This window comes from Nansenia antarctica (assembly GCF_963989245.1).
Source record: "Nansenia antarctica genome assembly, chromosome: 1".
Lineage (NCBI taxonomy): Eukaryota > Metazoa > Chordata > Actinopteri > Argentiniformes > Microstomatidae > Nansenia > Nansenia antarctica.
The window spans coordinates 103888549-103911048 of NC_137674.1; the positions used below are offsets into that span (position 1 = coordinate 103888549).

Sequence of the window (22500 nt, forward strand, 5' to 3'; positions counted from 1 at the left end):
TGCCCCCCCCCCTGCAATCTGTTCATAGAGTGACCCTTCCTGAGTCGTGTGTGTACACATTGTACTAGCTCAGACCCAGCACTGACACACCTGATTCAACCAATGAACTGAAGGACTTGATGGTTATTTGATATCAGGTGTGTCAGTGCAAATGTGCACAAGGCAGAACAGATCTGTCATACCATTCCACTGGACTCTTACCACTGTAAAATCACCAGATAAGCAGGGAGATGGATGGATGAATAGATAGATAGATAGATAGATAGGTAGACCCACCTCCACCCCCACCAGCTCCAACACTGGGTACAGTAATAGCATGTTGTTGATCTCTCTCTCTCTCTCCATCTGTCTCTCTTTCCCTCCCTCTCTCTCCTCTCATACTCTCTCTCCATCCCTCTCTCCTCCTCTCTCTCTCCGTCCCTTTCTCCTCCTTCTCTCTCTCCATCCCTCTCTCCTTCTCTCCCACTTGTTCTCACTCTCACTATATGATTCTCTCTCTCTCTCTCTCTCTCTCTCTCTCTCTCTCTCTCTCTCTCTCTCTCTCTCTCTCTCTCTCTCTCTGTCCACATCCCTCTCTCTCGTCCCGGGGGGGTCAGGTGTCGTCGGTGATGGCCGAGCTGAGCCTGGGCCACGTGGCCCACAGCGTCATCGGGGGACGCGTCTTCCCGGGGATCTCCGGGGGAGAGAGACGGAGGGTGTCCATCGCCAGCCAGCTGCTCCAGGACCCCAGTGAGTACCCCACCAGGCCGCCTCAGATGTCGCCTGCTCAGAATCACAGGATACGACGAGCGTGTAAAAGACACATTCCACAAGGAGCAGAATTCACATGAATACTAAAGAGCTGACACATAAAGACATATAAGAGGTTATTAACCAAAATGGTTACTATGGTTACCACCTCCCCCCCCCCCCGGTGGACAGAGAGAGGAAGGGTGAGAGGGATGGACAGAGAGAGAAGGGATGAGAGGAGAGAGAGTAAGAGAGAAGCAAGAGAGAGAAGGAGAGAGGGATGGACAGAGAGAGAGAGCGCGAGAGAGAGAGAAGAGAGTGGGAGGAGGGTAATAGAAGTCAGAGTTATCACTCTCTCTGTATTAAGCCGGGTCCAGTGGGGGGGTTCCCAGGTGTAGTTTATCAGGCCTGCGGCCCCCCCTGGAGGGCTGGGGGGTCTCAGCCCTCATCCAGGATTAACCACCACCCCCCCCCCCACCCCTCTTCACTAGCTCTGGGCCTCAGTAATGAAGAGTTCCCTCCCAGTGCCTCTCCAATCGACCAGGAAATGAGTTCATCACACAATTAATGCATCTCTTAATTCCTCTCAGCCTTTTAGAACGAAAGGCAATCTTTTAATTGTCCTAAACGGAGAAATTAAGAGAAAAGAACACACTTATCTGAAAGAGGTGGCCCTCAGAGGGGTCTGCGCCACTTAAGGAAAAAAAGTACAACATTTTAGAAGTTAAACTGGAAAAACTTTTGTCCGTCCTCCTTTTCCTCTCTTTTACCTTCCCTCTGTTCTGGGTGCTTCCCTGTTGTGTGACTTTTGGGGACATGGCTGTGTGATGATGTCATTCCAGAGGTCATCCTATTGGACGAGCCGACCACGGGCCTGGACAGCATGACAGCCAATCAGATTATAGTTCTGCTGGCGGAGCTGGCCACAAGGGACCGCGTCGTCATAGTAACCATCCACCAGCCGCGCTCTGAACTCTTCAGGGTGAGTTCGAGAGAAGAGAGATACCGTCACCGCATTCTATTCTGTTCTATTCTATTGTATTCAGTTCTGTTCTATTCTATTGTATTCAGTTCTGTTCTATTCTATTCTATTATTGTCTATCTTATCTCAAGTGTGATGGTGTGATGTTGAATTGTAAATGGACTTCACTTACAGTATATGGCGCCTTATTCCAAAGCGCTTTACAATGGCCTCTCATTCACCCATTCACACACCAATGGCAGCAAGGCGCTGGCCCGCTCATTGGGAGCAATTTGGGGTTCAGTGTCTTGCCTAAGGACACCTCGACATGTGGCCAGCCGGGGTTCGAACCGCCGATGAATAATCAGCCCCATACGACAGTAGGATAGCCATCATGAGCAGAGGAAGGCTGTTCTGTGTTCTTAACCTTGTGTGTGTGTGTGCGTGTGCGTGTGTGTGTGTGCGTGTGTGTGCGTGTGTGTGTGCGTGTGTGTGTGCGTGTGCGTGTGCGTGTGTGTGTGTGCGTGTGTGCGTGTGTGTGTGCGTGTGCGTGTGTGCGTGTGCGTGTGTGTGTCCTGCAGGTGTTCAGCAGGATAGCCATCATGAGCAAAGGAGAGCTGGTGTTCTGTGGTCAGCCAGAAGAGATGGTGAACTTCTTCAGCCAATGTGGCTACGAGTGTCCAGACTACTGCAACCCCTTCGATATCTATGGTATAAGCTGTTGTTTAACTTTGTCACACTAGCCATCCAACCAGGGGAGGCTGGTGGAGGCAGAAATCGGAGGATAATGCATGGAATGGAATGAGGCAGGGTATTTGATGATTCCTCATTCCATTTCGTGCATGCACAATGAACCTGTCCTCTGATTTCTACCTCCACCAGCCTCCCCTGCATCCAACCTAGGTGTGTGTGCTTTTGTTTCCTCCCGGGGAGGCTGGTGGAGGTAGAAATCAGACGGACGTGTGTTCGATACAGTTTCTCATTCCATTCCATGCATTCGATGACGCCTTCCTCCGATGTCTACCTCCACCAGCCTCCCCTGGTTCACTCACTCCCACTCATGGATTTACTGTAAAGCAAATATATTTATGTTATTTATTACTTATTATAATAATTATATATTATTTTATATATGTATATATATATATATATACATATTTATATATATATATAAATAAGCAAACATAAAAACATAAAAAAACAATGTCCTATGCACCAACCACACCGAGTCAATTTCCTGTATGTGCGGATATACTTCGCAATAAACATAATTTTGATTCTGATCCTGATTCTGATGGACTAGCTTCAGCCGTTTAGAGGAACTCTAATGTTGACATCAGTCCATCGTTGTCGGATCCATCAGCTGGTAGTGAACAAATACAAGTTTCTCATTTCCATTCTCTTGTTGTGTGGACCTTTTGAAACAGCACTATAACAGGAAAAGTAATACAATAAATATACTTCACAGACCATACCTTTGACCTTTGACCTGCTCTCCTGTCCTTCTGTCTCTGTCCTGACCTTTGACCTGCCCTCCTGTCCTTCTGTCTCTGTCCTGACCCTTTGACCTGCCCTCCTGTCCTTCCGTCTCTGTCCTGACCCTTGACCTGAACCTCCTGTCCTTGTCTGTCTCTGACCTCCAGTCGACCTGACGTCGGTGGACACGCGCTGCAGCGAGAGAGAGGCCGCCACCTACAGCCGCATGCACGACATGACGTCGTCCTATCAGGGCTCAGAGATCTACCAGGGCATGCTGAGGCAGACCGAGCAGAGCTGCCAGAGGACCGACAAGCCCAGCATTCCCTTTAAGAGCAAAGAGTCGCCCAGCGGGTCGGCCAAGCTGGCCGTGCTGATCAGGTCAGAGACATCCCCTTTAAGAGCAAAGAGTCGCCCAGCGGCCTGGCCAAGCTGGCCGTGCTGATCAGGTCAGAGACATCCCCTTTAAGAGCAAAGAGTCGCCCAGCGGGATGGCCAAGCTGGCCGTGCTGATCAGGTCAGAGACATCCCCTTTAAGAGCAAAGAGTCGCCCAGCGGGATGGCCAAGCTGGCCGTGCTGATCAGGTCAGAGACATCCCCTTTAAGAGCAAAGAGTCGCCCAGCGGCCTGGCCAAGCTGGCCGTGCTGATCAGGTCAGAGACATCCCCTTTAAGAGCAAAGAGTCGCCCAGCGGCCTGGCCAAGCTGGCCGTGCTGATCAGGTCAGAGACATCCCCTTTAAGAGCAAAGAGTCGCCCAGCGGCCTGGCCAAGCTGGCCGTGCTGATCAGGTCAGAGACATCCCCTTTAAGAGCAAAGAGTCGCCCAGCGGCCTGGCCAAGCTGGCCGTGCTGATCAGGTCAGAGACATCCCCTTTAAGAGCAAAGATTCGCCCAGCGGGATGGCCAAGCTGGCCGTGCTGATCAGGTCAGAGACATCCCCTTTAAGAGCAGAGAGTCGCCCAGCGGGTTGGCCAAGCTGGCTGTGCTGATCAGGTCAGAGACTGGACCTGTCTGTCTGCCCCTGTCTGTCTGTCTGTCCCTGTCTGTCTGTCCCTGTCTGTCAAAGAGTCGCCCAGCGGACTGGCCAAGCTGGCTGTGCTGATCAGGTCAGAGACATCCCCTTTAAGAGCAAAGAGTCGCCCAGCGGGTCGGCCAAGCTGGCTGTGCTGATCAGGTCAGAGACTGGCCAAGCTGGCTGTGCTGATCAGGTCAGAGACTGGACCTGTCTGTCTGCCCCTGTCTGTCTGTCTGTCCCTGTCTGTCAAAGAGTCGCCCAGCGGGCTGGCCAAGCTGGCTGTGCTGATCAGGTCAGAGACTGGACCGGGCTGGTGCCCTCCCACTTCCCTCAGCCAGCCCCCCCCCCTCACCCCCCCGGCTTCTCTGCCTCTCTGTTCATCTCTTTGTCCGTCACTCTTTCTATACCCAGGCCCCTCTGTGTGTGTGTCTGTTTGTGTGTGTGTGTGTGTGTGTGCGCGAATGCGAATGTGTGTTTTTGTTTGTGTGTGATCCGTGCACGCGTGTGTCTGTGTGTGTGTGTGTGTGTGTGTGTGTGTGTGTGTGTGTGTGTGTGTGTGTGTGTGGTGTGTGCGTATGTGTGTTTTTGTTTGTGTGTGATCCGTGCACGCGTGTGTGTGATGTCTGTGCACGTGTGGTGCATGCTCGATCATGTGTATGTATATGTGTATGTCTGTGTGTGTGTGTGTGCGTGTGTGTGTGTATATGTGTGTGTGTGTGTGTGTGTGTGTGTGTGTGTATGGTGTGTGCGTATGTGTGTTTTTGTTTGTGTGTGTGTGTGTGTGTGTGTGTGTGTGTCTGTTTGTGTGTGTGTGTGTGTGTGTGTGTGTGTGTGGTGTGTGCGTATGTGTGTTTTTGTTTGTGTGTGATCCGTGCACGCGTGTGTGTGTGTGATGTCTGTGCACGTGTGGTGCATGCTCGATCATGTGTATGTATATATGTGTATGTCTGTGTGTGTGTGTGTGTGTGTGTATATGTGTGTGTGTGCGTGTGTGTGTGTGTGTGTAGGAGGGTGGTGAGGAACCTGTCTCGTGACCGCATGGGCATCCTGATGCGTCTGTCTCAGAACCTGATCTACGGGCTCTTCGTGGCGTTCTTCGTCATGCGGCTGGATGATGATGTCAGCAAGGGTGCGATCCAGGACCGCATCGGCATCATCTACCAGTCCATGGGGGCGTCGCCGTACACCGGCATGCTGAACGCTGTGGCGCTGTGTGAGTTGTCAATCAATCAATCAATCAATCAATCAATCAATCAATCAGTAAAACGTTATTATCCATCATGGCTTGGCATGTGTGCACATTGTACAACAGTTAGACAGCAACATAATCACATTGGGGTAACTGAACATAAGGCACGGTTTAAACACTGAACCCCCTCTGGTTTATACTTCGTCACCTATACAAGTTCATCGCTGAACACCGTGTGTGACTGACTGTGTGTTAGCGATGTGGACCTGGCTCGGTGCTGTCTGACCTCGGTGCTGTCTGACCTCGGTGCTGTCTGACCTTGGTGCTGAGATCACCCTGACCATGAACTCTCCGCCACATCTCTCGGGAACGTCCAATGAACCCACTGCACGTACATACTGTATCAGATCTGACCGTACAGTGAACCAACGGGAGGCTGGCGGAGGTAGAAATCGAAGGACGGGGCCTCGTTGTAATGCAACGTAACGGAATGAGGAACGGTATCAACCACGTGCGCTCCTGGCTGCCTGCTATCTCAGAGTGGAGATAGATAGGGGGATGGTTATTAAGATAAGACAGAGTAGGCCAAGAGGCTGAAGAGAAACTAGCAGTCGCCAAAGCACCCAAACAGGCAGAGATAACCACCAAGGACAAGGTGGTTTCCTGGCCTTGACCCTAGGGGTTAGTGGTGATAACACACATGGGAGGGAGGCTACGTTTGACACACATCAAGTTTACCTACGTTTAGTAGACAAGACACTTTCACTGTCGAAGGGTGATGGACAGCTGATTCACAGGACTGACGCTAACTGTGCTCTATTCTGTGGAGTCCAAGCGGTGATGCTAATACTGATGCTAACTATGCTCTGTGTATGTAGTCCCAGCCCTGATGCTAACTATGCTCTGCTCTATGTAGCCCTGATGCTAACTATTCTCTGCTCTATGTAGCCCTGATGCTAACTATGCTCTGCTCTATGTAGCCCTGATGCTAACTATGCTCTGTCTATGTAGTCCCAGCCCTGATGCTAACTATTCTCTGCTCTATGTAGCCCTGATGCTAACTATGCTCTGCTCTATGTAGCCCTGATGCTAACTATGCTCTGTCTATGTAGTCCCAGCCCTGATGCTAACTATGCTCTGCTCTATGTAGTCCTGATGCTAACTATGCTCTGTCTATGTAGTCCCAGCCCTGATGCTAACTATGCTCTGCTCTATGTAGTCCTGATGCTAACTATGCTCTGTCTATGTAGTCCTGATGCTAACTATGCTCTGTCTATGTAGTCCCAGCCCTGAGGGCCATCAGTGACCAGGAGAGTAAGGACGGTCTGTACCACAAATGGCAGATGTTCCTGGCCTACATCTTCCACATCCTCCCCTTCAGCATCGTCAGCGTCTTCATCTTCAGCTCCTTCCTCTACTGGTGGGTACATCTGTGTGTGTGTGTGTGTGTGTGTGTGTGTGTGTGTGTGTGTGTGTGTGTGTGTGTCTCTCTGTCAGAATGGTAGGGATGCACCCTGACATGTAGCCTACAGTATGTATTACAATGCACAGTACCATACTGTGTGTGTGTACGTGTGTACGTGTGTACGTATGTTGTACATTGTACATGTGCGTCTCCCTCTCTCTCTGTCTCAGGACAGTTAGGATGCACCCTAACAAGTGTGTGTGTATGTGTGTTTATGTATGTACTGTACGTGTGTATGTGTGTGTGTGTGTGTGTGTGTGTGTTTATGTACCGTACGTGTATATGTGTGTGTGTGTGTGTGTGTGTTTATGTACTGTATGTGTGTGTGTGCGTGTGTGTTGTGTGTGTGTGTGTGTGTGTGTGTGTGTCTCAGGACGGTAGGGATGCACCCAGACACGGGCCGGTTCCTGTGTTTCTCCGCTGTGATCCTGGTGCCCCATCTGATGGGTGAGCTGCTGACCCTGGTGCTGATGGGCGTGATCCAGGACCCCAACATGATCAACACGGGCGTGGCGCTGCTCAACGTGGCCGGCCTCTTGGTGGGCTCAGGCTTCCTCAGGTGAGACCACAGACCCCCCCTGTCCAGTGTTGCCAGATTGGGCTACTATTCCAGCCCAATTGGGCTACTTATTATCACATTGGATGGTTTTTAGACTGTGATTAGGCTGGAAAACAATCCCATCTGGCAACACTGCCCCTGTCCTCGGTCTGGTGTACAGTCTCTACCTGCTGTCTGTAAGTTCCACATTGTGTGGACAATACAGTTGTTTCAGAACTCTATTCTGGTGTCTATGCTGCCTACAGTATACCAGTGGAGGCTGGTGGAGGTAGAAATTGGAGGACGGGCTCGTCGTAATGCATGGAATGGATATGATGAATGGTATCAAACACGTGTCCCTCCTCCCCCTCCGTAGTACTAGTGTCTCTCATCTAAACTGCCCCTCCTCCCCCTCCGTAGGAGTGTCTCTCATCGAAATTGTCCCTCCTCCCCCTCCTTAGGAGTAGTAGTGTGTCTCTTGTCTAAACTGTCCCTCCTCCCCCTCCGTAGGAGTAGTAGCAGTGTCTCTCGTCTAAACTGTCCCTCCTCCCCCTCCTTAGGAGTAGTAGTAGTGTCTCTAGTCTAAACTGTCCCTCCTCCCCTTCTGTAGGAGCACAGAGCAGATGCCAGAAGTGTTCCAGTGGCTGAGTTACCTGACCTTCCAGAAGTACGGCTGTGAGCTCCTCATCGTCACAGAGTTCCACGGCCTCAACTTCACATGCAGTAAGACCCGTCTCTCTGTCTCTAGTTAGCAGTGAGATACTAACTCACACACCTGTCTCTCTGTCTCTAATTAGCAGTGAGACACTAACCCTCACACCTGTCTGTCTGTCTGTCTGTCTGTCTCTAGTGAGCAGTGAGACACTAACCCAATAATAATATAGCTAGCTACCTAGCATCGACTACGCTGGTATTGGTTGGTCATTGGTCATGATAATCCTGCCTACAACCTCTGACATAAGCGGTTCTTGACTGGTTCTAGACCAGCTGGTTCTGGTTCTAGACCAGCCAAGTGTTGATGCCTCTGTGGAACCAGTTTTCCTGGCCGAGAGCTGGTTCTTTTACTGTCGACAGACAGGCAGGCGGGCAGACAAACAGACAGAGTGTATCTGTCTGTTTGTCTGCCCGCCTGCCTGTCTACAGTATGACTACTGACTACAGTATGTCCCATGAGTTCTGACAGCACAATAGAACAGTTATAGTTGTTTTGTTCTTTTGATAATCATATCAATGAAATAATTAATTCCTTCATTCCCTTCCTTTCTTCATTCCTCCCTCCCTCCCTCCTTCCTGTGCAGGTCAGTCTTCCATGCCCGGCGCATGTGTGATAATGGAGGGTAGCCAGATCATCGACCAGGGCTACCCTGGAGCTCTCTCCCGATACACCCTGGACTTCCTGATGCTCTACTCCTTCCTCCCCGCCCTTGTTCTCCTGGGGGTCATCAGCTACAAGATCAGAGACCGTCTCACACAACACTGATAGACACAAGCGCCACACACACACACACACACACACAGCTATCAGGGAAGTAACTCACCCATATGTATGGAGACTATAGCCTCATACAACACTGACACACACACACACACACACACACACACACACACACACACACACACACACACACACACACACACTAGAGACTGCAGCAATCACTCTGGAGACAATACCAATGGCCATGGAGATAGTTTGCTTTTCCACGAGCTAGAGCCACGTCATTATATCTCTGTATACGACTGGTCCAACGTATTTGTGCTGCTCGTCGCGATTGCTATGGACGGCGATTACGTTCAAGAAGAAAGGTAATCACCTAACACGCTTTGATTATTATTAACACTGGACGTGAGATGTTAATGTTAGCCTTTGTTGTAAGCTAGCTCGCTAGGATAATATAGCTAGCTACCTAGCATCGACTATGCTGGTATCGATTGGTCATTGGTCATGATAATCCTGCCTACAACCTCTGACGTAAGCGGTTCTTGACTGGTCCTAGACCAGCTGGTTCTGGTTCTAGACCAGCCAAGTGTTGATGACACTGTGAAACCAGTTTTCCTGGCTGAGAGCTGGTTCTTTTACTGTTGAAACACAAAGAACTGGTTCGATATTAGGCACTGGCTCGGAGCCGGCTCTCAAAATGCCTTGGTGGAAAAGGGGCACCAGAGAACAAGTCTAGAGTTGACCTATCACATTCACCAGGCGTGCCAAGAACAAGGCCAGCCATTGGTGTGTTAGTGGCCCTATAGCCACAATCCAATCAGGTGAATGATCTGACACAATGATGTGGAAGTGGAAATGTAAAGACTTCCGTACATCACCTGTAATGAATGGATTCTTATTTGTGCAGTTTGATTACATTGTATCTAATTCTTTTTTTCTCATGCTTTTAAAAAGTGGTAAATAACCTGCTAGTGTAAACATTGGATAATGTGAAAATCTTCTTATTCAAGATATCATGTTCTTCAAGTTGTAGAAAATGTCAACAAGTCAATAATTTATTTTTCCAAATGTATTTTTTCTCATTAAAATACATACAACATTTCAGTGACTCATGTAAAATGTGTCTTGTACAGAGATTACAAGAGCAGCACACAAGAACAAAACAACATAAACCTCTCAAAGTATTTGATGAAAGCAACATTTCTGTGTGTAAAAACGACAGTACTGTATGTCAGTTTTCATCTCCAGGCCTGTCCCAGACTGGAACACGTCAGAGTGTCTCTACACTGGGCCTCTCTCTGGGTCTCTCTCTGGGCCTCTCTCTGGCCAGGGGATGGTGAAGATCACCTATCTAGGTCACCTATCACATTTCAGAACTCCTGGATATGTGTTTAACAGCGTTATTATATATATCGCCCTAGTGCATCATTGTGACATAGCGATCCGATATCAATGGATCATGTAGCAAGGCTCCTGCCCAAAGTGTCTCTCTGGTGTGATGATCTCATTGGCTGAGGGACGTGAGGTTGAAGGTCACTCAGCTAAGACTCCAGCTCCAGGCCTTTCCACGACTTGGCCACATTCCTCTTGTACTGATCCAGCTCCTGTAGTGGGGGGAGGTGATGACATTATCAATAAACACTTTAATTTCATTGAAACTTCCCTTGGTTAACATATGGGACAGAATCCAACACTTAAAGAACCTTAAAGAAGGTAGAAGAGAACGTTTCCAAGATGCGAGGTCGGCCTCGTCACCTGTATTTTGACCCCACGGACTCTCGTCCAATCAAAGGGGGGTGCCTGAACCCAGTTCCTTGTGAGGACTAGCTCCACCTAAGGACTCCTGTCTGGGCCTCTGGATGCTGCCAACTGCCCAGACACGTGTGCCCACTTCAACACCCACATTCTCTATGACCTGGTTGGCACAGTGTGCCAGGCACCACATGTCAAGGTTAAAGTTATTTATTGTCACATAACAGTAGACAGTGAGATGCTTGTTTTATATGGGGGCCTCAACTGTGTTATACTTAATACACAATAATTACCTAAATGTTTATCTCCACTCCTATCGACTGACTCCACCCATCGTATGATCCCTGACCAATGAGAGAGCTCTCTAAATGGCTGACTCCACCCATCGTAAGATCCCTGACCAATGGGAGAGCTCTCTAAATGGCTGACTCCAGCCATCATATGATCCCTGACCAATGGGAGAGCTCTCTAAATGGCTGACACCACCTATCATATCACACCTGACCAATGAGAGAGCTCTGTGAGATACAGCGATAGCGTCATCATGTGCAGGGATTGTAGAGAGGAGGTAACTATAGTTCACACACCTCAGTGACAAACACAACAGAATAGGGCAGGCAGGCAGGCAGGCAGGCAGGCAGGCAGGCATACAGACAGACAGGCAGGCAGGCAGACAGACAGGCAGGCAGGCAGGCAGGCAGGCAGGCAGACAGGCAGGCAGGCAGACAGGCAGGCGGGCAGACAGACAGCCAGGCGGACGGGCAGACAGGCAGGCGGACAGACAGACAGACAAACAGACAGAGTGTATCTGACTACAGTATGTCCCATGAGTTCTGACAGCACAATAGAACAGTTATATGACAAAAGACAGTCAGGGGTTACTACAGAGCGAGTGGCTGAGGTTATTGGAGGAGAAGCAGACAGGTAGCAGGTAGGTTAACAGTGTAGATACTGTATCTACACTAACACATAAGTTACTGAGATACTGAGTCTACAGCACATAAAGTCTACACTCTCAATTTGCACCCAAATTGTTGAATGCACTGCCAGTTTACATTAGGGATGCAACCTCAGCAAATATGTTCAAGTCAAGACTAAAAACCCATATTTTAAATATTGCCTTTAAAAGAATAACTAATTAAATTATGATTATATAATGATTTGAGCACTTTGAGTTGCAACGTTTGCAGGAAAAGCGCTATACAAATAAAAGTTATTATTATTATTATTATTATTATTATTATTATTATGAGGAAAAAAATGGCTCTAAAAGGGTTCTTCAATTTGTCCCCATAGGGGAACCCTTTTGGGTTCAATGTAGAATTGTTTGAGGGTGGGGCGCTTAGGTGGCGTAGCGGGTTAAGCGCTGACCATGTAACCGCAGGGTCCCCGGTTCGATTCCGGCCGGGGACATATCCTGCATGTCATCCCTTCTCTCTCTCTCTCTCTCACCCATCCTTCCTGTCTAAATCTTTACTGTATCTGTTAAATAAAATGAAAAATATGAGTGTGAGCCCCACTCAGAAAAAATAACTTAAAAAAAAAAAGATTTGTTTGGGGGTAAAAAATGGTGAACCCTTTTGGGTTCCATTCAGAACCTTCTGTGAAAAGAGGTCTACATCTAACTGTCTGTACACAAAGGTCCTGTACGTATGGCTAGGTCAGTACCTGGTCCTTCTGCGCTCTCATGGAGTCTATCTGGGGCTCGCTGTACTGGGGGTCCATGGCCGGGTCCTTCTGCTCTCTGTGTTCACTGGTGCTCTGGTGGGGGAGAGAGGGACACGGATTGGTGTCTCACACACATTCACATTGTGGTGTGAGTGTGTGTGTGTGTGTGTGTGTGTGTGTGTGTGTGTGTGTGTGTGTGTGTGTGTGTGTGTGTGTGTGTGTGTGTGTGCGTGCGTGCGTGCGTATGAGAGAATGAGAGAAACAGAAACAGAGAGAAGAATCACCTCAGGAGGAAAGACGATCTCAAACACTTTCTTCCACAGATCCAGGGGGTTTTTGGCATGAAGAGTACCAATGTCAATGCCTGTGGCTTGGGGAGAGCCTGGAAGGTCAAATAACGTGTTACCGGTGTCTTGAGCAGTACTGACCCGTACTATAAATTGCAGCAGTACCAGACTATTACCACAGGGGGGTGCTAAACAGCGCAGCTCACCTATCTGACTGAAAGAGTCCATCCCTTCAGGAATGACCAGGCATGAACTGAGGTCGCACGACATGGACTTCCTGTCAAAACAGGAAGGGGAATTGTGTAAGTCTGTGTGTGTGTGTGTGTGTTACAGGGGGATGACAGAGGGGACTAATTACTCAGGGCCTCTCAATTACAGGAGGGTAGATATAGAACAGTTATATGGTTGTTTTGTTCTTTTGATAATCGTATCAATGAAATAATTAATTCCTTCATTCCCTTCCTTTCTTCATTCCTCCCTCCCTCCCTCCTTCCTGTGCAGGTCAGTCTTCCATGCCCGGCGCATGTGTGATAATGGAGGGTAGCCAGATCATCGACCAGGGCTACGGTCAGGGTACGGTCCCATTTAGCATCTACTACTATAGATGAGCGTAGAGCTCTCCAATACCCTAATCACACGCTGAGCTGAGCTGAGCTGTACTGGGCTGGTGTGTGGATGCTGTAACAATAGTGGAAAGGTCCATGTGAAAAAGAAATGATCCAAGCCAGCATGGTACAGTACAGTACGGTTCTGCCCTCTAGTGTGTACAGCCCCCAACTTAGCCCTGTGGGACTAGACAGAGGGTCTAGAATGGGGACACCCAGAATGGCAGATATTGTAAACGTCTACTCTCCTACCCCTTCTCTCCTCTGAAGGCCAGGGGTGTGAAGAAGCTCTTGGCTTTAGACATCGTGGCCTCTGACTTGCTGCTGGTGAACTACAGGAAGAGGAATGATTGATGAAAGAGGGAGGGGGGAGGAGAGAGAGAGAATAATTTTTTCATAAATGATGAAATTCATGAATTTTGTAAAGTTTAGTCATTCAAACGAAAATGTTGATAGACTCAGTAGCCTAGCAGCATTACATGCAATCTGTCATCGCATGCTGTGAGCAAAACAGAATGAACAGACATTTAACGTGAACTCTGGACATGAATGGCAACATCATATGATAAACAAGAGTGTATATACACCACTGGCACAGCATTAGAGATATTCTACAGTACAAGACTGCAATAGTGTTTCCAGTGACAGTCCATTGATGACTGCTCCAGGTCTTACAATGAGAGATGCTGCGTAGTAGTGAGCGATGAACCGCAGGGTCTTACAGATCACTTTCCTCTTATCCGAGTTCAAGTCCTGCTGGGAGAAGAGGCATCTTTCACCAGCCCTGACACGGTTGGTCTCCAGTGGAGGCTAGTGGAGGACGAGCTCATTGTAATGCATGGAACGGAATGAGGAATGGTACCAAACATGTGCGATTTGATACCATCCCTCATCCCATGCTTTACAATGAGCCCGTCCTCCGATTTCTACCTCCGCCAGCCTCCTCTGGAGACAATGGAAGCTAACCATATCAGGGCTATATCCTTACAATACATGTGCTAACACAAAAACAAACTGGCACAAGATTTCACAAGATCAGGAAACAATGGACAGAAAGCAATGCTTTTTAAAAGAAATTTAGGAGTAGCATTTAATTTCCTTTTTTCCCCTGCTCAAATCTTCCATTAAATGGAGGACATGAGTAGAAAATAACAATCGCAATTGTACTTAATGTACAGCTATTCACACACACACACACACACACACACACACACACACACACACACACACACACACACACACACACACACACACACACACTCCCTTCTCTGCCTGTATTGGGTTCAAAAGTGAATTCCGATATCCACAGGTCAACCCACTTTTCCCAATATATTACCATTTAACTACAACTCTTCATAACAAATGTTATTAACAAATGTTATGAACGTAACTCCTCTGGGTGAATATGGTTGTTACCTGAAAGACATCAAACTTGCTGCCGATGAGGAGCAGGGGAACAGGGAAAGCACTGATCAGCTCCCTGTCCTGTTGAGACGTAGGAGAGCAGAGGACATGTTTCGGGTGCAACAAATTGATCGATAAAGTTGTATTGTTTTTGTATTGTTGAGACACTCACAGGTTATCACGTAAGTAACTCAATGTCTGGCTGATATTTAAATGTTTAAAGACTTTGGATTTTCAGCACTGCACTTTCATGTTGAATGAAATGAATGAATGATTTAATTAATGTTATGTTAAATAATGTGTCATACAGTATATACTTTCTCCATCCGGGGCTCCAAAAATGACACTCTGCAACAACTGAATACCAGCCATCCTCTAATTCAATAGAAGAGTGAATAATGTTGTGATGTTCCATTCCCAGCCTCTGGGGGGAGCTGTTGTCTTACAGGGTGGTCTTTAGGTAGGACCCGGGGTGGGGTTCTCTTGTGGGCCTGCAGCTTGGTCCCAGCCTGGGACTCTCCTACCCCGCGAGGCTGGGCGCAGGCCTTCTCCACCTGGGCACACCCTGCCTGCAGCAGCCTTTCCATGGTTCCCCACAGGGCGTTGGGCTTAGACAGGTCAAGGACTAGAACCATAGACAGAGACCTGAGGCCGCACACACACACACACACACACACACACACACACACACACATTAGGTTTTCCATACCATGACAGAGGTATAGAAAACCACACACGTTAGGCGATTTACAGAACACATTTTTAGATGAATGAGTTCTCTATGGAATCAGTTGAGATGGTGGGGTAACAGGAGCAGGGGGCTTGCCTGACATTGTGAGCAGTGATGGGGATCCGAACCAGGTCTGACAGGGAGGTTCCTCCCCCCAGCTCCCACAGGTGGGCTATGTCTTTGGGCTGGAAGATAGAAGGAGAACCATGGGTGAGTTTCACAAAAGTAGTTACCGGTAATACAGTTTAAGTGAAGCTTTTGTGAAGCTTTTATCCGGACCACCTGGCCGCAAAGCCACAAAGGTAGTACTTAAACCACCAAGCTCTTGAGAAATTCACCCCTGGGCAAACTGAGTATCTCACAGCATCATCGTTCTGTGGATTATTCGCCCTATGACTGAGAGGGTATTATTGACCAAGTATAACATTGGTATTGGTTATTAGAAGATGACATACCGTGTTGTGACCCCGAGCCCGTCTGCCAAAGGTGTACTCTAACGCTAGGGTTGGTTTGGCAGGCTCATCCCTAGTAGAGAAACTACATGTCATTCACAATCACTGGTGACACAGGTAAACAGTCATGCCAACTCTCTCTCACTACATGATTGAGCTTGCCTGGATTACACATCTCACACTCACCTCTCAAGACATCTGAGCAAAATGGTCGTTTTACCCTGAGAGAGGGGGGGGGGGCATAAATAATGCATGAATTGTGTTATTCTTTTAGTCATTTAAAAAGCAATTGTTTTAGCTAGTTGTTATCGACTCAATAGACTAGATGCAATATTTCATACCATGAAGTGAGGAACTATTTAGCTTCCGTGGAAGTGTGTTCTCTGTGGCTCCTCTTACCCCAGCCTTGCTCCCCAGGAAGAACACCGTTCTCTCGCTCAGTACGGTGGCCTCTCCTCCTCCTCCGCCCTCCTCCTCCTCCTCCTCCCCTGTCGCGCTGCTCTCCCGACTCTGGACCTCCGCCAAGGCCAAGTCCCATATCGTGTCGTTGCTAAATGAATGAATGAATGGTCTTTATTGTCATTAATACAGTACAGGTACCATACAACGAAATTTAGGAGGGGGGGCTCCCCTGGTGCTAGGAAAAAAATAAAATAATACTAAAAACAAGAAGGGAAAAGAGCTGGTTTACATAAATAAAGGCTATATACACTATCCACTATACTATACAAATAAAACACTGTGCTGTACTCTATGCTATGCTATAAATATCCTAACATTTCCTATTCTCTGCAACCTTGTGTACCCTAGGGTTGTCATATTGCACATAGTGTTATTTTTTTAGTTTGCAGGTTTGAAATGTTCACAGTTGTATTTCAGTATTGCACTTGATTACAATCTAGTAGCTGCCATCAAATTGTCTAAAGGCGAGAGGCCAGTTGAATAAGCTAGTAACACATTTCAATGACTTCACTTCTGGCGTGGTAGTTCACTATTAGCTGAAACATAATTATGTCTAAGCCTACGACTAGGGGGGTTTGGGGGGAAACAAGCTGAAGCTATCAAAAATGGCTTTATCACTTTAACACCGTCTGGCTGGTTAGCAAGATAGTTTCCTCGATAGCTAAATAACTAGGATTTGTAAGCTCGATGCAAATCTCTCACCTTATCTTTGGCATTGAAATGTCGACTTGATGTAAAATGACTAAACGTGCTGTTTAGCTTTACACAACTAGCGGCTGGCTAAGATGTTGATGTCTCCGTTTTCTGCCCGTGAAGCTGGTCAACGTTGCGCAGGGCAACGTCGCATCTAGATGACGTAGCTTTGTTGTTGTTCGGAGTTGTGGGAAATGTAGTCCAGCGTGGTTGATTCCACTGTCAACACGAATAGATCGAGGCTAAACGTTGTTATTAGACAGGGCCAACCAAGTGGAACAATAAGTATACATTTCGCTTGTAGTGCTTTTTACTTTATACTCATACTTCTGTGTATTTATTAGTCATGTTGCAGACCTACACGACCACGGTCAACAAGTACTGAACCAATAACCTTCAGTCTCAATATCTATTATTCTGAGCAGAAATAGAAAATATTTTCCAGGAACAACTGAAATCTGTCATATCCATAGTATCCCACGGTGGGGGGGGGGGGGGGGGATACTGAGAGTCATAGTCAAGTGTGTGTGTGGAGGGGGTGGGCAGTTCAGTGTCTGGAGGGGGGGATTGTATATCAGAGTGATAGCTCTGTTATCTCCATCGGGGAGTTTCAAAGGACTATGCTACTGTATTTGATAACTGCCCACTTACCCCATTTAGTATGGCTAAAAATAGCCAATGCACTAAGATGAGACAACGGAATGGTTTTATTCTCAGAAAAGACAAGGGATCCCTCTTGCCAAATACATTCATAGAGACATTCTAGAGATTGCAGCTTTAGTGTATTCACTGTATGTCCACAGGAGTGTAAAGAGGCCCAGATGTTGGAGGCACCAGCGCCAGCTTTCCCAACCTACACCCCAGTCCCACAGAGCACAGACGGACAGGCCTGCCACATGAGAGCCATGCTCAAAGTGGCAAACGAAAGAAAGGCAGAGGAAGAGGTTTGGAAGAGGGAGATGGAGGAGAAAGAGAAAGAGCGGGAGCAAGCAGAGGCCAGGCACACGAGAGAGATGGCCAGAGTCGAAAAAGAAAGAAAGGAAGAGCGAGGGGTTTGGAAGAGGGAGATGGAGGAGAAAGAGAAAGAGCGGGAGCAAGCAGAGGCCAGGCACACGAGAGAGATGGCCAGAGTCGAAAAAGAAAGAAAGAAAGAGCGAGGGGTATGGAAGAGGGAGATGGAGAAGAGAGAGAAAGAGGTGGAGGAAGTGCAACGCCTCCTGCAGAAGGAGAAGGAAGACAGCAACGCAGAGAAGGAGAGGCTGAAGAAAGAGAGAGAGAGGGTGAGAAAGGAGGTGATGAAGAGAAAAGAAGAGGTAGAGAGAGACAGAGAGGAGAAAGAAATGGAAGTGAAAGAATGGAAAGAGAGGATGGAAGAGACGAAGAGGGTCGAGAGAGAGAGAGAGGGAGAAAATCCTGAAAGAGACAGAAGGCGAGGTTAAACGTGTGAGAAAAGAGATGGGTGAGACTATGAAGAATACGATAGAAAGGAAGGAAAAGGAGATGAGACAGTTTACAGAACATACTGTGAAGACGATGAAGACAGAAATGGAGAGAGAGAGGGAGGAGATTGAAGAGAAAAGAAGAGTAACTTTGGCGGCTAATCTGGTGTTCGTAAGAGACAGCATGGAGAGGGCCTTCGGGAAACAAAATACAGGTAGGCTCGTCATTATCTGCTAACATGATTCTATTGGCTTCTCAAATTACCTCAAAGTAATTTATATTTTATCTACACAAATGATAAGACAGTTTTTTCCCTTTCAGATATTTCAAGGCAATTCTGGCAGTTCTGGAAATGATCCACAACAATGGAGAACCTACTACCACTATAGCTAATTTACAATTTTATTTATTTATTATTATTATTATTATTTTATTATTTGTAACCTTTATTTTACCAGGCGAGACAATTAAGAACAAAATTCTTATTTACAATGCCGGCCTGCCTCATAAGGGGAAAGGGGAGGAGGGCTGAAAGATAAAACATGTTAAAAACAAAGCACTTAAAACCACAATTAAATCGACAATTGAGATGCCACAAAACAACAATAAGCATTAAACACATGCATGTAACACAAACAATACAACAAAAGCACTAACGGACATCAAGAATGGAATACAACAGTAAGCTCAAAAAGCAGACAGGCAACACAAGACAATACAATACAACAAAACGCACTGGGACACAGCCAAGCAAACACAACAATACAGCAGTAAGCACTGATACACAGTCAGGAAAGACAATAATACAACAATAAGCGCTGGGACACGACCAATCAACACAGCGATACAACATAGACACTAAGACAGCCAGTAAACAAACCAATACAACAACACACTGAGACACAGTCAAGCAAACATAAATACAGTACAACAATAACCACTGAGACACAGCCACCAAATACAACAACAGCAATAAGCACTTACGAAACAGGCAAACAAACATTAGAAAACATTATTAACATTAACACAGAAAAGCTTAAAAGCAAAGTTTTAATTAGTTACTACAACAACAACTATATTTTTTGCACCTTCCTAATTAAGTGATAATGATAATCTTGATCATCTATTTTTACAAATCACTATTGAATACTACAATCAATAATTATGCAATACACATTTTTTCACATTAATCTTTTATTTAACAAACTTACAGTTTCTTATATTTATTAAAAATGCAGAAATAAAAATGTGCAAAATATCTAAAAATATTACAGCACCAGGGATAAAACTGTTTAAGAAAAAGAAAGGATAAAGCAAAGTTAGAATACCTCAAAGGAAAGGATATGGCAAAATAACCCTCGCCACGAACAGATGCATTTTTGTGGTACACACACTGAACCTTTTAGCTTATGGCTTAGACATGGCTACTCCATATAGAATTGTATTTTCTGAAGCTGCAATTGAAAGCAAGCACCATAAAGTCTTATGGTTGTGACTAAAACCTCTGTTTGTTCTATTGTTGCTCTGAGTTCTCAGTGTATCTCTCTGTTGTAAAACAGCCATGATCTATGGTGGGCACTGAAGTTGGTCATCAACTACTATCATTCAGGATTAGTGGTCTCAAAGCCCTCAGGATGCGATCACTCTTTGTAAGATCTCCTGGCAGTTCATTATTCTGTAAAGAAATAACATCATAATAACCGATAATAACAACATCAGAATCCAAAGTCCTCATCGTGTCTTCTCGTTTCCATTATTTCCCTTTTCTTTATTCCCACTAAGCGACCTACCTTGTTGGGTAGTGTGGGGTCTGCATTGGCAGAGAGCAGAAGCGCCACAGTTTGAAGATTCCCTCCCATGACAGCAGCGTGGAGGGCTGTGGAACCATTCTGGAGAGCAATATTCAACGAAACATTATGTAGAATGTCCTTATGATTTCAGTACCCTACACTATGAAATACAACAAAGTAGCTAGATTTGAGAAAACTGTACTTCAAGAGAGGACTAAAGTGTCACACGTCTTTTCCTATGTTACCTTGAGAAGGCCCAGCGAAGGGGAAAACTTGAGGAGTTCCTCAATGACATGACTGTGTCCTTTGAAAGCTGCCTTGAATAATGCAGTTGACCCATCCTTAAAGGAAGGAGGTTAACGAAAACATGACAAATTGGTATTTCAAACACCCATTCAATATATAATACGGCTGAATCAAAAGACACAAAGAAATGCAGTTAAATGGGGAGCCAAAGGATGACATACCTTTCTGTCAGCATCCCGATCTGCACCACGCAGGAGCAAAACCTTCACTACCTCATTGTGTCCCATCTGGGCTGCCATCCACAAGGGGGCGGTACCATCCTGGAGGGTAAGGTCAGGGAAGGAGCACGTGAGGAGGAATCGGAGGAGGGAAAAAGACAACAGTGAAGCCGGAAGTGAGGAGAGAAAAAAAGTGGGAGAGGAAAGAAAGGTAAGGATGAAACGAGAGTGAAAGAGAAGTGCCAAGAGAGGGATAACAGAAAATGGAGCGGAGAAAATAAAGGCAAACGGTGTAATACTTTAGAAGAGGTCAAACTATATATTAACAAGTGTCAGCCTTTGAGGTCCTCTGTGGCTGCGGGGGGAAGTCCTCACCTCCCTGGGATGGTTCACTTTAGCCCCGGACGACAGCAGTTGACGAATCACAGTCACATGACCCTCCTGGGAGGCGAGGAAAAGGGGCGTGGCACCATCCTGAAACAGGAGATGCACAAGTTTAAGTGTTTATCTTCAGCGAGGCAAATTGCATGACACACTCATGCAATGCAATGCTTTTAGTGTCTGAATAGTAGCATATAGCCTGTATGTGTGACTGTTGTGGACACAAATAATGTTGTGCATGGCAGCCAGGGGCCAGGAGATGGCTCACATGCCCTACAGGGATGAATAGACGGCATGACATTGACATTGCAACATCAGGGCTGGCAGTGAACAGTGAACAGAATCACTACTAACCTTGTTATTCTGACGGAAGCTGATAAGAAAACAATTTCACACGTCCAATCTCCCCTGACGTGGTGACTAAAGCCTAAAGCAAACTCAGTCATGTCCAGGGTGAGAGAACTAGTGCCGAGCACTGTGAATGTCAGACTCAGCGGTAACCTGAGTGGGTAAATACCCATGGGGCAAAGTTCACCACTGACCACCCGTGTCACAACACAGCAGCGTACACCAGTGGAGCCCTGCTGAGGGCTTTACACACTACGGGGGCCAAGCCAAACCACACTGTGCCGGCTCAGATATGATTTCCCTTTCACATTGTCCTGTACAGCAGCAACATTTCCAGCAGCTATGGTGGGTGCTTAGCAAGGCCTGAGCCCTTAGCTCAGATCGGCTCTGTAGTGTCAACTAGGGTCAGGAATGGTAGAGTAGGACGGACACAGTGAGAGTGGATGGAAGTGGAGGAGGAGGAGGAGGAGGATGAAGAGGACGCTCACGTGCAGTTGGTCATGAACGTTGGCTCCGTTCTTCAGCAGGGTGTCCACCACGTTGGAGTGCCCATACTGACAGGCAGCAGAGAGGGCGGTGCCTCCGTCCTGCCCAAAGCATGACAGCCGACACAGAGGAGAGAGAAGGTAAACACTTTAGCAGCTGTGTGGGGAATGAACCTACAAAATACACAGGACCGTTCAAAACAACAGGTAATACTGCTGCTACTGCTAATGTACATATACGTTCCCAGGTTTTCTGACTAAAACACGCCCGGTGAGTTATTTTCCAAAGGAGTGCATCCAAGAATATGATTGCAATTTTAGTATCTAGACCACAAATATCATATCAAAGTTTTTTTAAATTTTTTTTATATATATAATTCTGTGATCTAGACTTTCTCGTGAAATACTACAATACTACAAACTGTAGCTATAGGAGGGATACTCAAAATTAGGGACAAATCTTACAATGGTTTAATAATATTATATACTGTATATACAGTATGGTGAAGAAACTGTGGTCATAAGCGCATCACATAGAGGTGCTAAATAAATACAGTGTCCTATTGGAAAGAGGAAGCATTTTGTCATCTGTTTTCTCTAATAGTCCAACAGTTTGGATTTGAAATCAAACAATTACTACTGGGTCTAAATTGAGTTTCTCAGCTTGGATTCAATGGGGTGGCCCCACCAGATGCTGGGTATCGTCTCTGGTGATGCAGACAATTCTA

The 22500-nt window shown here is 46.7% G+C and overlaps 3 protein-coding genes across 4 annotated transcripts in view; 1 reads left to right on the top strand and 2 right to left on the bottom strand.

Moving 5' to 3' along the window:
* Positions 1-9912, top strand: part of abcg5 (ATP-binding cassette, sub-family G (WHITE), member 5) — a 15176-nt gene extending 5264 nt beyond the window's left edge. The window contains exons 5-14 of one of the 2 annotated variants that reach the window (XM_080546527.1): positions 597-729; positions 1572-1711; positions 2272-2401; positions 3334-3520; positions 4348-4374; positions 5189-5394; positions 6652-6790; positions 7209-7394; positions 7984-8096; positions 8672-9912. In XM_080546527.1, the coding sequence (XP_080402653.1) occupies positions 597-729; positions 1572-1711; positions 2272-2401; positions 3334-3520; positions 4348-4374; positions 5189-5394; positions 6652-6790; positions 7209-7394; positions 7984-8096; positions 8672-8853 (1443 nt within the window). In that variant the 3' untranslated portion in view covers positions 8854-9912. Of the gene's footprint in view, positions 1-596; positions 730-1571; positions 1712-2271; positions 2402-3333; positions 3548-4347; positions 4375-5188; positions 5395-6651; positions 6791-7208; positions 7395-7983; positions 8097-8671 lie in introns of both variants that reach the window. The other variant, XM_080546526.1, reaches the window with a different exon arrangement.
* A 397-nt stretch (positions 9913-10309) lies between these two features.
* dync2li1 (dynein, cytoplasmic 2, light intermediate chain 1) lies at positions 10310-17520 on the bottom strand (the record flags this gene model as incomplete). Its single annotated transcript, XM_080528795.1, has 13 exons — positions 10310-10415; positions 12232-12324; positions 12516-12613; positions 12725-12795; positions 13376-13455; positions 13799-13876; positions 14540-14608; positions 14974-15172; positions 15354-15442; positions 15713-15782; positions 15896-15930; positions 16109-16259; positions 17516-17520. The coding sequence occupies 13 exons, from the start codon at positions 17518-17520 to the stop codon at positions 10353-10355; spliced, it is 1101 nt and encodes a 366-aa protein (XP_080384921.1). The 3' UTR covers positions 10310-10352.
* Positions 17521-19847: 2327 nt separating this feature from the next.
* ankrd29 (ankyrin repeat domain 29) overlaps positions 19848-22500 on the bottom strand; it is a gene marked incomplete at its 5' end in the record, with an annotated part of 6599 nt that continues 3946 nt past the window's right edge. Inside the window, 6 exons of the mRNA XM_080528806.1 lie at positions 19848-19979; positions 20095-20193; positions 20340-20435; positions 20562-20660; positions 20934-21032; positions 21776-21874. Coding sequence (XP_080384932.1) covers positions 19896-19979; positions 20095-20193; positions 20340-20435; positions 20562-20660; positions 20934-21032; positions 21776-21874 — 576 coding nt within the window. The 3' untranslated portion in view covers positions 19848-19895. The remainder of the gene's footprint in view (positions 19980-20094; positions 20194-20339; positions 20436-20561; positions 20661-20933; positions 21033-21775; positions 21875-22500) is intronic.